We start from the raw sequence: 12,653 nt of genomic DNA, 5'->3' as shown, positions 1-12,653 counted from the left end.
GTTGTCCATTAATAACTAAGTGATCAAGGATCCTATCCAGTCTGTTTTTGAATGTTCCCAAATTGTCTCTTCAGCCACATCGCTGGGGAGTTTGTTCAGAGTGTGACGCCTCTCTGTGTGAAGAAGTGTCAGTGGTACATTTTGAAGTACATTCATTGGAATCTGCACTCTAACATGTTTAAAGTGTACATATTGGATATTATCTGGTCCATGGTGTTCACTTTGTTTGTTAACAGGGCATTACACTTTTATATGGGTGTGCAGTGTGCTCAAAATCCTATACTTGAATATAAGTTATGCTAAATGAAATAAATTACTTGTCAGCCTTGCTTGAGGAAGTTTCAGTTCTCAAAAACTTTGTCATGCTCCTCTGTTGACTTGTTTGCTATTGATGATATCATTATTAAAATGATTGTACGTTTTGAAAAAGCTAGAACCTAGAATGTATGTCTTTTTAAAGTAAAGAAGGATGGAACGTTCTCCATGAGTCGAAAACCGTTTAAATAACACAGAGGAGTCCATTCAAGCATTTGTTAAGTGTTAGAATTAGCACCCTCTTGGTGAACAAACATGGCACCCTGCGATATGAGTAATGGATCTATCATGTTTAATAGTTTTATGATCCAGTAGCTGCCAGGAGCTGCACGACATTTTCCGGCCGGTTGTTTACACAGTGCTGTCAGCGCGTCCCTAAGGGTTTTATCTGCTGTTTCAAACCCAATATGGCCATTCGGGGACGTGTGTTACTGGCACCCTTTTGGATTGGGTTTATGGTATATAGAGTGTGCAGGAGCCTGTGGGGTTTAAACTTTCAGCACAATTTCCTACTGACCCCCTTGACCTGTTTGTAAAGCACTGGGCTGAATCAAGGACTAGAGAAACTTAAACACTTAAAGTCTTTTCACAGAGAAATTTAAATTCCTTGATGTGTACAAAAACCAGTGTTTAATTTTACATACCCTTCTCTTGTTCTTAAAAGGGAAGTTGTTACATTAAAATCCCTTCTGTGTTAAATATATTACTTACCAGGTGATCCAACATCTGAATTTAAATATAATTGTGATGACCAAAGTCAGTTAAGATTTTTAGTTAATAATCTAATATCTTATCAGAGCTAAGAACCAATAACCAATCAAATGAATCAAAAGTAAAATTAAATAAAATTTTCTCGTCCTCCTAAATCACTCCAATCAGCTTCTCGGGGACATCTATGCATACTTGGCATCGCACCTGCAGGAAATCATGATCTGTTAACCCCAGCGCTGACTCCTCAGTGCCTTGTCATTCGGCGGGGGAAAGTATTGCGCAGTTTACAATGGCACAGCAGCCTCTTGGAACAAAAAGAGGCCCCCTCCTGGCAGCGAGCCACACTTGTCTGACTGTGGATTATCTATAATTTGTCACCCGAGTCGGGGACTAGTGCTCTGCCATCGCCGAGGGAATGTCCCCGGCCGGAGAATTCCTGAAATAAACTCGAGCACACACTGTGAAGAGAGAGAGAGAGCAAGCGAGAGAGAGAGATGAAGGAACTAAATCATGCATCACTCAATTAAACAAATTAAATGATCAGCCAAACCATGACCAGTCCTTGCTCGAATGGATTAACCCGCATAATTAGAGCTGTCACAAATACGAATTTCGTGGTCATATTGATATAAACTTGATTCCAGAAAAGCAGCTATTTACATTTGAGATTATGAGTGTTGGCCAGAATAGCATAAACATAGCCTCCCTGAATTACAATTGAACTTTAGACAATACGTTTCCAGATGGTTCATAATTTCAATATCAGAAATTAAGGCAGTGAATAAACATGACCATCTGCCTCCTTTTGTTCTGTTTTTCTCACTTTTTCTCTCTTTTTTTAGGCAGTTTTCTGATGCATCTCTCCTTCATTAGCCTCTATGGTGATCAGTTATTTATTTTTCCTTGTCCTGCCCTTCGACTGCCTCCCTGGGAATGATGTAGCAGGATCAATATGTTTAGGTCTAATTGTGTGATTTTTGGATGATTTTAAAGCGACGCATCTGAGAGCCAAATAAAGTCCTTTGTTTACAGACATTTACTGCTGCTGCACTTTCTCACTGGCACAGGGACTTCGGGCTTTGCCAAAATTTAAATCCCAGCCGTGTTGTTACAGAAAGTTACCCACTTTTCATGTCACAGTTGTTATTTATATGAGATGGTTTGTCAAAACTCTCAGCTTCAGATGATTTAATGTATGTGTAAAAGGTATGTGTGTTTGGGTGGTATTTATTCCACCCAATATCATGTTTTGCAACTGAAACAACGTTAGCATTTGATTGGCTAAAAACAAACAAAACAACGGGGCACAGATGAGTAAAAGTCAAGAAGCACGAGTATGGAGGGCGGAAACAGAAAGCCCTTGACTGGAGCAAATTGCTATAGTTCACCCCAGACAGAACTATGGCCTAGACTAGAAGCTGAATTGCCATGAGTCACGAAGATAAGATTCTCGGTTTAAAGGAAACCCAGACAGAGAGGACGGAGGGAAGGGAGGAAGGAGAAATTATGTCGACGGCCGGGAGGTCAGATTAAGTTGGGTCAAGTTTGAGGTGAGGAGAGTGCATCTGGGCGGAGGTGGCTGATAAACGGGGATCCAGGAAGAACACTGTGCATTATCAGCAGTAAGGGGGCCCATGAAATGATACCTGAAAACCCAGAGAGGGAGGAGAGAGAGAGAACATACTGCAAAGTTTTGGGGGGCAGCTGTGAAGAGACAACAAGATGGAGGGAGGGGGCATAGTCAGCACTGAATTCAATGGAAAGAACGGACAGTGGGAATAATAGAGCTCTCAAACAGCCGAGGATATTAGTCAATAGAAGTCAATAGAAGACGAGAGAAAGCAATGTCAATGGAAGACAGATAATTGGACTTTTGTTGAAATGTGACACAGATGGCGGACAGAGAGGAATGTAGAAGCAAGAAGGGAATTGAGTGAGTGGGGCTCGAGGGAGGAGGGGGTTTTGTTTATCTCATTAATCTCTATAAAGTTAAAACAGCTAAAGACTGTAAACACACATCTTGTGGCTCTGGGTTCAGAAAGAGTGAAAGAATGACAGAGTAGGCCAAGACTTTCGTAAAGCCTTTCATCGTTGCTTGACATCCCAAAGAAATGTATAATTGACTACATTACACACAATAAAACGCTGATCCAAGTTTAAAGACCAAACACAAGATGCTGCATTTGGATATATTAATACAGCTGTTGCATTTGAAATGATTAAGCAAGACTATTCTTTTGGAAACATGTTATTACAAAACCATTTTGCTGCATATTATGGCCATGTAGCGTGTGTGGCCAGAGCTTCCTCCCCGGCACACCTCTGAGCTGCTGTACCAGCAGAGCGACAAACCCGCCACGCCAAACGACACAGGGATTTGTACTCGTAGGAAAACGTCAGCATACACTCTGAGCCCCTTTACACTCTTCACAGCGACCTTAGTGTCCAATGTAGCGTGTGCAAATCAGACCCCCCGCCGATGTCTCTCAGGCACAAACACAGTGACAAAGTCGCTACACCAAAAGACCCATCCCCTGACCCGATGGACTTGTACTCTCTGCTGCATTCAGAGAGAGATTACGTCACCGCAATGAGCTGATACACTAAGAGCCCGGTTACAGTTAAAAGAGTTAAACGGATTATAGATAGATTATAGGTAGACTGCACTACAATACTGGCGTCAGGAAATGGCAGTACAGATTTATTACATCTCTCTTTACTGGAGAAATAAAGGCCCGAGACTCAGATGGAACAGAGAAGAGAGGCACATTACATTTACAGGTCAAAGGGAATTCCTTACATCTCCATGATATTGAGGTATTCTGTGTTTTAAATCCTGTTCAAAGGAAAGCTGTGTGAGAAAGTGGTGCAGGGTCATTGTCCTTTTGATGCCTCGCATGTGCACTCTTTGTTCAACAAATCACTGTATTACAGACAGTCAACTTTTCTCAACAAAAGCTTGCTCAGCTTTTTACATCCCTCATGTAGAAACATTTACAAACAGTTTCATTTTATGCCACTCAGTACTATAGGCAGCTGTTGCATGTTTAATTTCTAGGACACACTATGTCATTCTATTACATAAGCAGAAACCTAAAAAATAAAAATATTATTTCAATGTTTGTTTACATTTTATTTATATACTAGTCTATTGTTGCACATGGGATTTTAAAGATGCTTCATAGCTCTTTATTTAGTTCATTATTTTTCACATTTCTTAATCTTTAAGTATTCAGTCCACCTCTTCTTTTATTTTTGTAAACATTTTGTTTATTTGGATTTTACATTTTTACAGATTTTTGCAGGAATTCACAACATGTTCTAATCATACATGGAGTTCTCAAAAGTCAGACATTATACATGATATGTTATACAATATACATTATACATTATGCAGTAATCTGTACTAAGCAGAGACCTTTCACTTTATCTGACTACATGAATATAAACCATGCAGTAACATAAGACAAGAGAGCAATAACTTTAAAGCCATTAGCCCAGGGGATAAATGGATTGTTTTGAAAACATGTTTTTAAGCATTACCAAAACAAAGAACGCATAGATATTTTAGAAAAGTCTCATATAATTTTGAACTGGTTTGTTTCAAGTTTGGTTCCTTGAATATTTTGGTTTATCCTTTTAGACAAAAATGTTACTCTGGATCGTACTTGAACTATATATATATATATATATATATATATATATATATATATGAACATATGAACATAAGAAAGTGTCCAATTGAGAGGAGGCCATTCGCCCCATCGTGCTCGTTTGGTGTCCATTAATAACTAAGTGATCAAGGATCCTATCCAGTCTGTTGTTGAATGTTCCCAAATTGTCTCTTCAGCCACATCGCTGGGGAGTTTGTTCAGATTGTGACGCCTCTCTGTGTGAAGAAGTGTCTCCTGTTTTCTGTCTTGAATGCCTTGAAGCCCAATTTCCATTTGTGTCCCCGGGTGCGTGTGTCCCTGCTGATCTGGAAAAGCTCCTCTGTTTGATGTGGTCGATGCCTTTCGTGATTTTGAAGACTTGGATCAAGTCCCCACGTAGTCTCCTCTGTTCCAGGGTGAAAACTCTGAACTGCCTCTTGTGAACCATATATATATACTAAATCTCAAAATATAGTAATTTTGCCATTAGCACAGGATAATTCCAAAATCAAATGCCAATGATTGTTTATATAAAACCTAAATATATCATAGTATAAATATATATAATGTAATATGTGTTAAACTGCACAATTTACCTTGCCAGTTGTATGTCTTATCATGTTGACAAAGCCTTTTTTTACTTTCTGAAAACTGCCAGAAGTTTGTCCTCCTTGCCCAACACTGAGCTGCCATAGCTGTGCTTTGGCTTTGGTTTCATTACAGTGTTTCTCTCTGACTTCCACCACCGAAGCGAGTCTTTCTGCAGTTCCTCAGATGATTTTAATTTCTCTGTTAAACATGCATACTTGAACATTTTTCAGAGGCACATAGGATGATGTTACCCCAACAACCACATGTGCCTACTTGGCTGTTCTTTCTCATCACGAAACAATAAATAACGTGGTTTTACTCTTTTATTTGTAGGAAAGCTCGATGTAACCAGAAACGAATCAATGTACTTGTAATCTATTGATTGTGTGCTGAAGAAAGCTCCCCGTGGGTTCTTCGACATGTCAGCCCACAGCTGCGGTTTCAGTGGGGAATCAACTCTAGTATCATAGGGTTTTTATGTATTCATTTATCATTATCACTTGCTATATGTACCGGGGGGGGGGGGGGGGGGGGTTGACAGTATAATATGAAGGTGTCATTGGAGTTTATGGAAATTCTGTTATTATGAAGTCATGATGCTGTCTTGGACCTGTCTACCAACAAAACCACTCAGGCAGTTGTGTGAACCACACCCTGCATCACCGTTTTGAATATCCCTGTGCATTCTGTTCCCCATTTTAATGATGTAGGTGTTGTATACCAGTGGTTGAGGCTCATGTCTCTTCACAGTATATGATGTTTATACAGATCAGGGTGATGTCAACAGGTAGAACAGAGTGACAGTGACGGCAAGGTGTTCAAAACGTTTGCTTGTGGCTTATGACTATAGCTGTTGACTTGTTTGAAAGTGTGCTTGTTCAGAAGTGTGGATATGATTTCCTCACATGTATTTTTAGTCTCAGATGTAATATATGTTGATTAAGATGTCAGATAATCACATAATAAAGGTCTCTGTTGATCTCCAACAACGTTCCTGCATTGCCATCTACCCCCTGAAGTGTGCAGTCGCTTCTGCCACTGATTAAAACTTCTGGCAGACATCTCCAACAGGTTGTAATGTCAGCTGTTTAATTTAGTTTAATTTCATTTCGTGAGCAAGTCGATCAGTCGTTTGAGGATAGGGATTGTCCCACAGTTGTTACACCCTTTCAAAAGTGTATCAGATCTTCGCTTACGCCTTCCAGGAGAAATGAAATCCTTCAGGTTAGCATGTTTGTGCCTTTCTGTATGGTGTTTAGATCTGGTTATGCTTTCATTTAATTTCTGTCATAGCTGCCTTAGGGTGTTTATGTTCATTTCCCAATCCCAAGCAGATAGAGAACTGCGGCTGGCTGTGCAGTGAGGGAAGGCAATACATCAGAAGTCAATAAAATGCAAGTAATACTGTAATCTTTTGGAAGACTGAAAAAAGTATGTTGGCGACTTCTCAAAGAACTCCATGATAAAGATAATAAGAAACAGCTTAAGATGAGCAATGACACAAAACAGTCCTGTCCTTTATAACTGTAAGATTAACTATTATTAACTCAGATTAAGTTGTGTATTATTATTTTTTCTCTGTTTTGCATACAGTTAATTTTGTATGTATATTAAGGCATTGCCTTACTGTAAATTATAAGAACACACACACATGCACAATGTTGCCTTTGTTGTCCTGGAAAACCTTCAAAGCAGGCAATTGTGTACAGAGGAAGATTGAATACAAATAATATTACATAAACACACACTGTAGAGGCAGTTCATGGAACAAGCTGCTTTACTGCATGAAAAATTAAATTTGTACCGTATAGTTATCAGTCTCTCTATTGTTCACACACTTTATACAATTATAATGTATAGCAACTGTATAGGGAGTTTGACATTTTAAGAAGTAAGCAGTGCAAATGTATCATTGTAATAAATACATCTAGTTAGAACAGGGAATCCCATATGTAGTTCCTGAATATATTACTTTATTGACATTGTTTTTAGTTGTTGTCTTCTCCTACTTCTTCGTCATAATATTAATAATATTGATGATGATGAGGATGATGATGATATAAGTAGTAGTAGTAGTAGTAGTAGTAGTAGTAGTAGAGGACTAGTATTAACTTCTCTGCGGTATAGAGACTCCCACTGAAATAGGCCGGTTTGGGACGTTATTCGAGAACCCCCCTGTAGGGGCCCGCCTGCGCTTCTCAGACTCGGCGCTGCTCGGCTGTGCTCGGCTGTGCTCGGCTGTGCTCGGCTGTGCTCGGCTGTGCTCGGCGCTGCTCGGCGCTGCTCGGCTGTGCTCGGCTGTGCTCGGCGCTGCTCGGCGGCGCTCGGCGGCGCTGCAGACTCGCAGGGCGGCTGCAGTCTCTCGGGCTGGAGGCGCAGGAGTTCAAACGCTGTATTATTGTTCGCCTGTGCGGTGATTAAGACTCGCAGCAGCGCCAGCGCTGTCAGCCGCTCAAGCGCGCCTCGGTTGGGCACCATGAACAAGCTTTCTCTGGAATCTTAATTTTTTAAATATAGCCCTGCTTTCTTTTTTTTCTTGTGCTTTTAAACAATTGGCATTAGCATGACTTGTATGATCATGACTGTGGTGTGAGCTGTTTCCATCCCTGTGGTTGTTCAACTTCGGGCACTTCTATGTGGATATTTGCTGAAGGCATGGGGGACTCTGTTTTCTTCGACAGGCACATTTCCTATCTTGTAAGTACTTTTGGAACAGTACGAGAAGCAATTGTGTTATTAAATATTGCAATTATTATTATTATTAGGCTGTTATTATTATTTTTATTATGATTATTATTTGAAGTGAAACAAGTTATGTCATTGCCCAAAAATACAAAGCAATCTGCTTGCTGTTTTTTTAAATTTTAGATTACAATAAGTCTCTCTATATATAGTTATGTATATAATTATTTTGTATACATTTATAAGGACCTATTATTGTCTTTATATATATATATATATATATATATATATATATATATATATATATATATAGGCTTTTTATTATATAAAGTCATTTTAATTGAGTTTCAAATGCCACTTGGAAACTTTGTGTGGCTATGAGTTGCGTATGGGCTTTGTACGGTTGTGACATTGTGAGAGTTGTTACTGTTACTGTTTTGTTCATTCGTCTATTTAATTAGTAGCCGATGCTCTTTCCCAGCTCTACACTGACCAGACGTTATAACTTTACTTTGAGCAAAGGTAGCTTTTTCTGCTGATTGTGTTTTAATCTTCCACATAGCTGCATTATAATAATACTGAGAGTAGTGCATTTTAATGAATGAATGCATTGCGCGATGGGTGGAATGGCCTCCTCTGGTTGTAGACCTGCTAATGCACTGGGCTGCGGACGGTACAGTGCGCTGCGTCTGCTGCCTGCGCGGAAGCGCCTTCTGTGACACAGGAGCTGCAGCTGCAGTCTTGACCAGCGTCCTGCAGGTGATGAAACAAGCCTGTGGTCGGGAGTGTGATTACAGGGTGGGATACAGTTTCAATCACCTCTGCCCAATGAGACGGGAAGAACACTGAGAGCAGCTCAAGCCACCTTCATTATTACTAAATATAATTGTATTGTATTTTTCCATAGATAGCTGTGTTATTGATCAATTAGTTTAAGTACAAGGTTACTATATCCTTACACACTTGTATCATTTTTATAATAGACCGAACAAAAGCTTGGTGAATCTGTGGGTGTTTGGTACTGAAACATGGAGCAGCATGGGAAGAAACTCAAAATGGGGTCATAGTATGTCATAACAGGGTTTTCTTTGTAAACAGAAATCATAAATATTACATGTTGTTAGGTCACACTGTACAAATGCTCTTTTAGGTGAAGGCTGTGCGGACGTCTTTCTTATGTTTCCCCAGCAGCTGCCTATCTTGATCAATGCCTTTGGGAAATGTAAGTTTTATTTCACATGATTTAGTACAGAATAACAGATACAAAGTTTGATTACCTTATGATAGGTTAAAAGCTATGTTTGTCTGATACAGTGAGTAAGGATTTAAATGAGTGGAGTTTGATGAACAAATCAAATGAGTCAGAAAGTTGCACAATGTTGCATGACAGCCAGAAAAGTGTGTGGCATTGCCCACCAGACAATTAATACACAAAGGAGTATAATCTGAATTTCCAGGCAGGCATTAGGGAGCCTTCCCTGCTCTTCTCCTTCACTTCTGTACCCACAGTCAGCATGAATCATAGCTTAAATGGCATTTCGGCCACAGCCAAGACGACAACACTGGGATTTAAACTGAGGGCGACCTTTTAGTTCAAAGCATTCGAAGACTACAGCCTGCCATTGTATCGCTCCGCTGCACTGATTAGAAAAGCATGCCAATTATTTTATGGCTCCCCATAAAGCAGTCGCTGCTCTCTAACGCAGAACAGGTGTCCACCGTTCCAGTGCAGACTCGACTCTGCGACCAATGCCACCATGGCTGCGCGCCGCCCTCCTCCTCCTCCTCATGGTGCCACGCTGCGCCGCTCTGACAGGACACAGATGGGTCACCGTGATACCGGCTGCATTCATGCACTGGTGTCGTGCAAGTACATGCCTTCAAACCACAATCTTGCATGACGCAGGATTCAGCCCGGTCTTGTTTCAGGTCACTGTAACTGCACTCGTTGTGTATGTAAGCGTGTTGTGGTCATGTCCCTCCCCTAGACTTGGAAGGGTGTGTAATCCCCCTGCATCAGATCTGGCTCTCCGGGGCGTGTCTGAGAGGGTGTTGTGAATCCAGGGCCCGACCACGGAGACCACAGCATCATTATGTTGCAAGAGCTTCGGGTGAGAGAGTCTTTAATTGTTTATTTAGAAAGTTAGTTAATGTTTCAAATCTGTTGACTAGAAATGAAAACACTTTCTAGGACAATTCGTCTTGAATTAGCAATAGAATTAAAAAAACATGAGAAATATATAGTTACAGTAGTTTTGCAATCAGATGATCATGTTTGAGGTTTAGTGTGTGTGCTTTATCTCAGTTAGGAGTATGCCTAACTGCGCTAAATTGTGTTGACCACTTTTGTTTGCTTTTAATATCGTTTAATATCTACTAGGTTTATCTCAGACTTATGCACTTTACGCATTATACACCTAGGGGTTTGTTCCCGGTGCAAAACGCTCTGGTCCACAATGTGATGATCCCTCTGTACTGTAAACAAACTTGCCAGTTGGCCAGAAAGGATGTTCTCTCAGCTTGAACAGAGAGCATGATTGGGAACTCATCTTCTAGTGTTACTGAAACGAGTGATTTGCATTCAGTGTTTTAAGTGTGACAGCCAAGAGCGCTTATTCTGAAAACTGAAGAGAGACCGTTACTTAAAGGACTTCCCACCTCAATGTTAAGCATGTAGATTAAGTGTTACAAACAAGGATACTTGAGATGGTGAACCACAACAAACAGACTTGGTAAGATTGTACATATATATACTGCTACAAAAACACATCCATCCACCTCTGACACTACTTTGTAAGCTTCTGACTCGGGGGTGGAGGCCGTGACTCACCTCACGGGCCAGATGGGCTGCAGACTTTACGGGAAGTGAAACCCCTGTGGCGATCCTCGCCGTGCCCATGCTGAGAGAGCCGGTGAACCGAGCACGCTCAGTCTCCGTACCGCTCAGTGTCTTTCCTCTGATTATTGTTTGAGCTGTTTGTATATAAAGCAGGTTCTGATGGGTGGCGATGATAAGAGGGAGACACCTGCTCTGTGCTGCACTGCTGGGCATATCTGCGTTTAAAGATGGACGTTTTGTCAATTTTTCACGTCATTGTAACGTCTCTCGCTCTGTGTGGGTCGATTTGGGGGACTCTTGTGAAACACATCTGCATTTTGGACAGCACAATTGTAATGGTAACCTTTCCAAACATGCACGTCATGAATGAAATTTGATGTAGACCCTCTTTAAATCTTTGCTGGACACACCAGTAACCGAGGGACCTTGCTTAACCCTAACTTAATCCACTAAACAACTGCTGATATGACATGTGTACGCTCTGCATTTCGCCATTGTTAAAAATTCAGCCCATCAATCACATTGCTCACTGCCTCCGATCGCTCATCTCCCCTTTCTGGACCAGGATGAGTTTTAAAGCATTCCTGTGTCTCCTTCACGTTCTCTGGAAGCACAGGAACCGAAAGGCTCAAGGCACCTTCACACAGCTCTTTCGAACAAGCTGTTTTAGCTGCACGTTCTCAGGAATGTTTCTTCACTGTTACTCAGTTGGAATTGGAGAACATGGCCATTGTGTGTTTCTAAAATCTGAATCTAAAGCTAAAGCCTTGTCTTTTTGTGATGCAGTATCTACAGAGATTTCTGTTTTTTTCTTTTTATTATAATAACACTTTTATTGACATTCACAGGCCAAAGAGTGTGATAGTTTGGGTGAAATGTCACCCCAGTCCCATGGAGACTAACTGTCTCGGGGAGATTGGGGACGCAATGTCTTTATGTCCACTAAAACATTTTTGAGGTTGGATACATAATGTGTGCTCTGGTTTCTGAAGAGTACAGTCTGAGTCACATTTTCTGAAATAATTATAACAAATTAGTCTACCTTTCAAGTAATGCACAATGTACAAATGTCCAGTATATGATTATATCCAATTTTGTCCAGTTCTGCGGATGCTCTGGTGATTGTGTTTATTGGAGCTGTGCATTAACGCACCTGCTGGGTAATAATGGGAGATTTGACTTACACAGTAATGGCAAACGGACGACACAAACCCACCAACCTGCCTTAGAACTCCTCCATTTCCAACCACACTTTATTAACTTTATTAGCTTATAAAGGATCAAATGGCACTATTCTACTTGGAAAAGGCAATATTCTAGTTTGTTCAGTTTTGGTTTTCTATATTTTTCTATATTTTAGGTTTGTTGTGATGTTTTTCTGATTTAGTTTGTATACAGTAATCAATGGCCCAAGCTCCACTATCTCTGTAGGAATCGTCCATCAAAGACATGTCACGATTATTGTGAACCTGTATATTAATAATTGTGAAGTTTAGTCCAAATTCATTCAGATATCATTTCAGAGAGATTGGGACAGAGCCTAGACTCTGTACTGCAGTGTTTTGCTACAGAATAGGATCATGTTTTTCTCTGCCTTCAGAATGTATTTTTTTGCCTTTTTTCGTAATCTCAAACATCTTGCACCAGTGAATAAACTGTTTAGGATCATAAAGCTTTTAAATTACAAAACGAGATTCCATCATCGTGACTCAGTTTAAAAAATGTGGGGTCATCAGAGTAGGAATGATACATCCACGTGGTCAGCCCTGTGGCAAACCTCTGCTACTGCTGACGCTAACAACATACCAGCACTGTGAATTTGATATTCCAAAGGCTTAAGAGTACGATGCACAATGTGTTTT

At 40.5% G+C, this 12,653-nt stretch overlaps 1 protein-coding gene across 3 annotated transcripts in view; it reads left to right on the top strand.

Moving 5' to 3' along the window:
- Positions 1–12,653, top strand: part of LOC136750815 (rho GTPase-activating protein 6) — a 111,842-nt gene that overhangs the window by 49,957 nt on the left and 49,232 nt on the right. The window contains exon 1 of one of the 3 annotated variants that reach the window (XM_066705913.1): positions 7,677–7,967. The exons of the other annotated variants lie outside the window; for them this stretch is intronic. Coding sequence (XP_066562010.1) covers positions 7,905–7,967 — 63 coding nt within the window. The 5' untranslated portion in view covers positions 7,677–7,904. Of the gene's footprint in view, positions 1–7,676; positions 7,968–12,653 lie in introns of those variants that run through there. 3 annotated transcript variants of the gene reach the window in all.

This window comes from Amia ocellicauda, chromosome 6 (genome assembly GCF_036373705.1).
Source record: "Amia ocellicauda isolate fAmiCal2 chromosome 6, fAmiCal2.hap1, whole genome shotgun sequence".
Classification (NCBI taxonomy): domain Eukaryota; kingdom Metazoa; phylum Chordata; class Actinopteri; order Amiiformes; family Amiidae; genus Amia; species Amia ocellicauda.
This window is presented reverse-complemented; position numbering and strand designations above follow the sequence as displayed.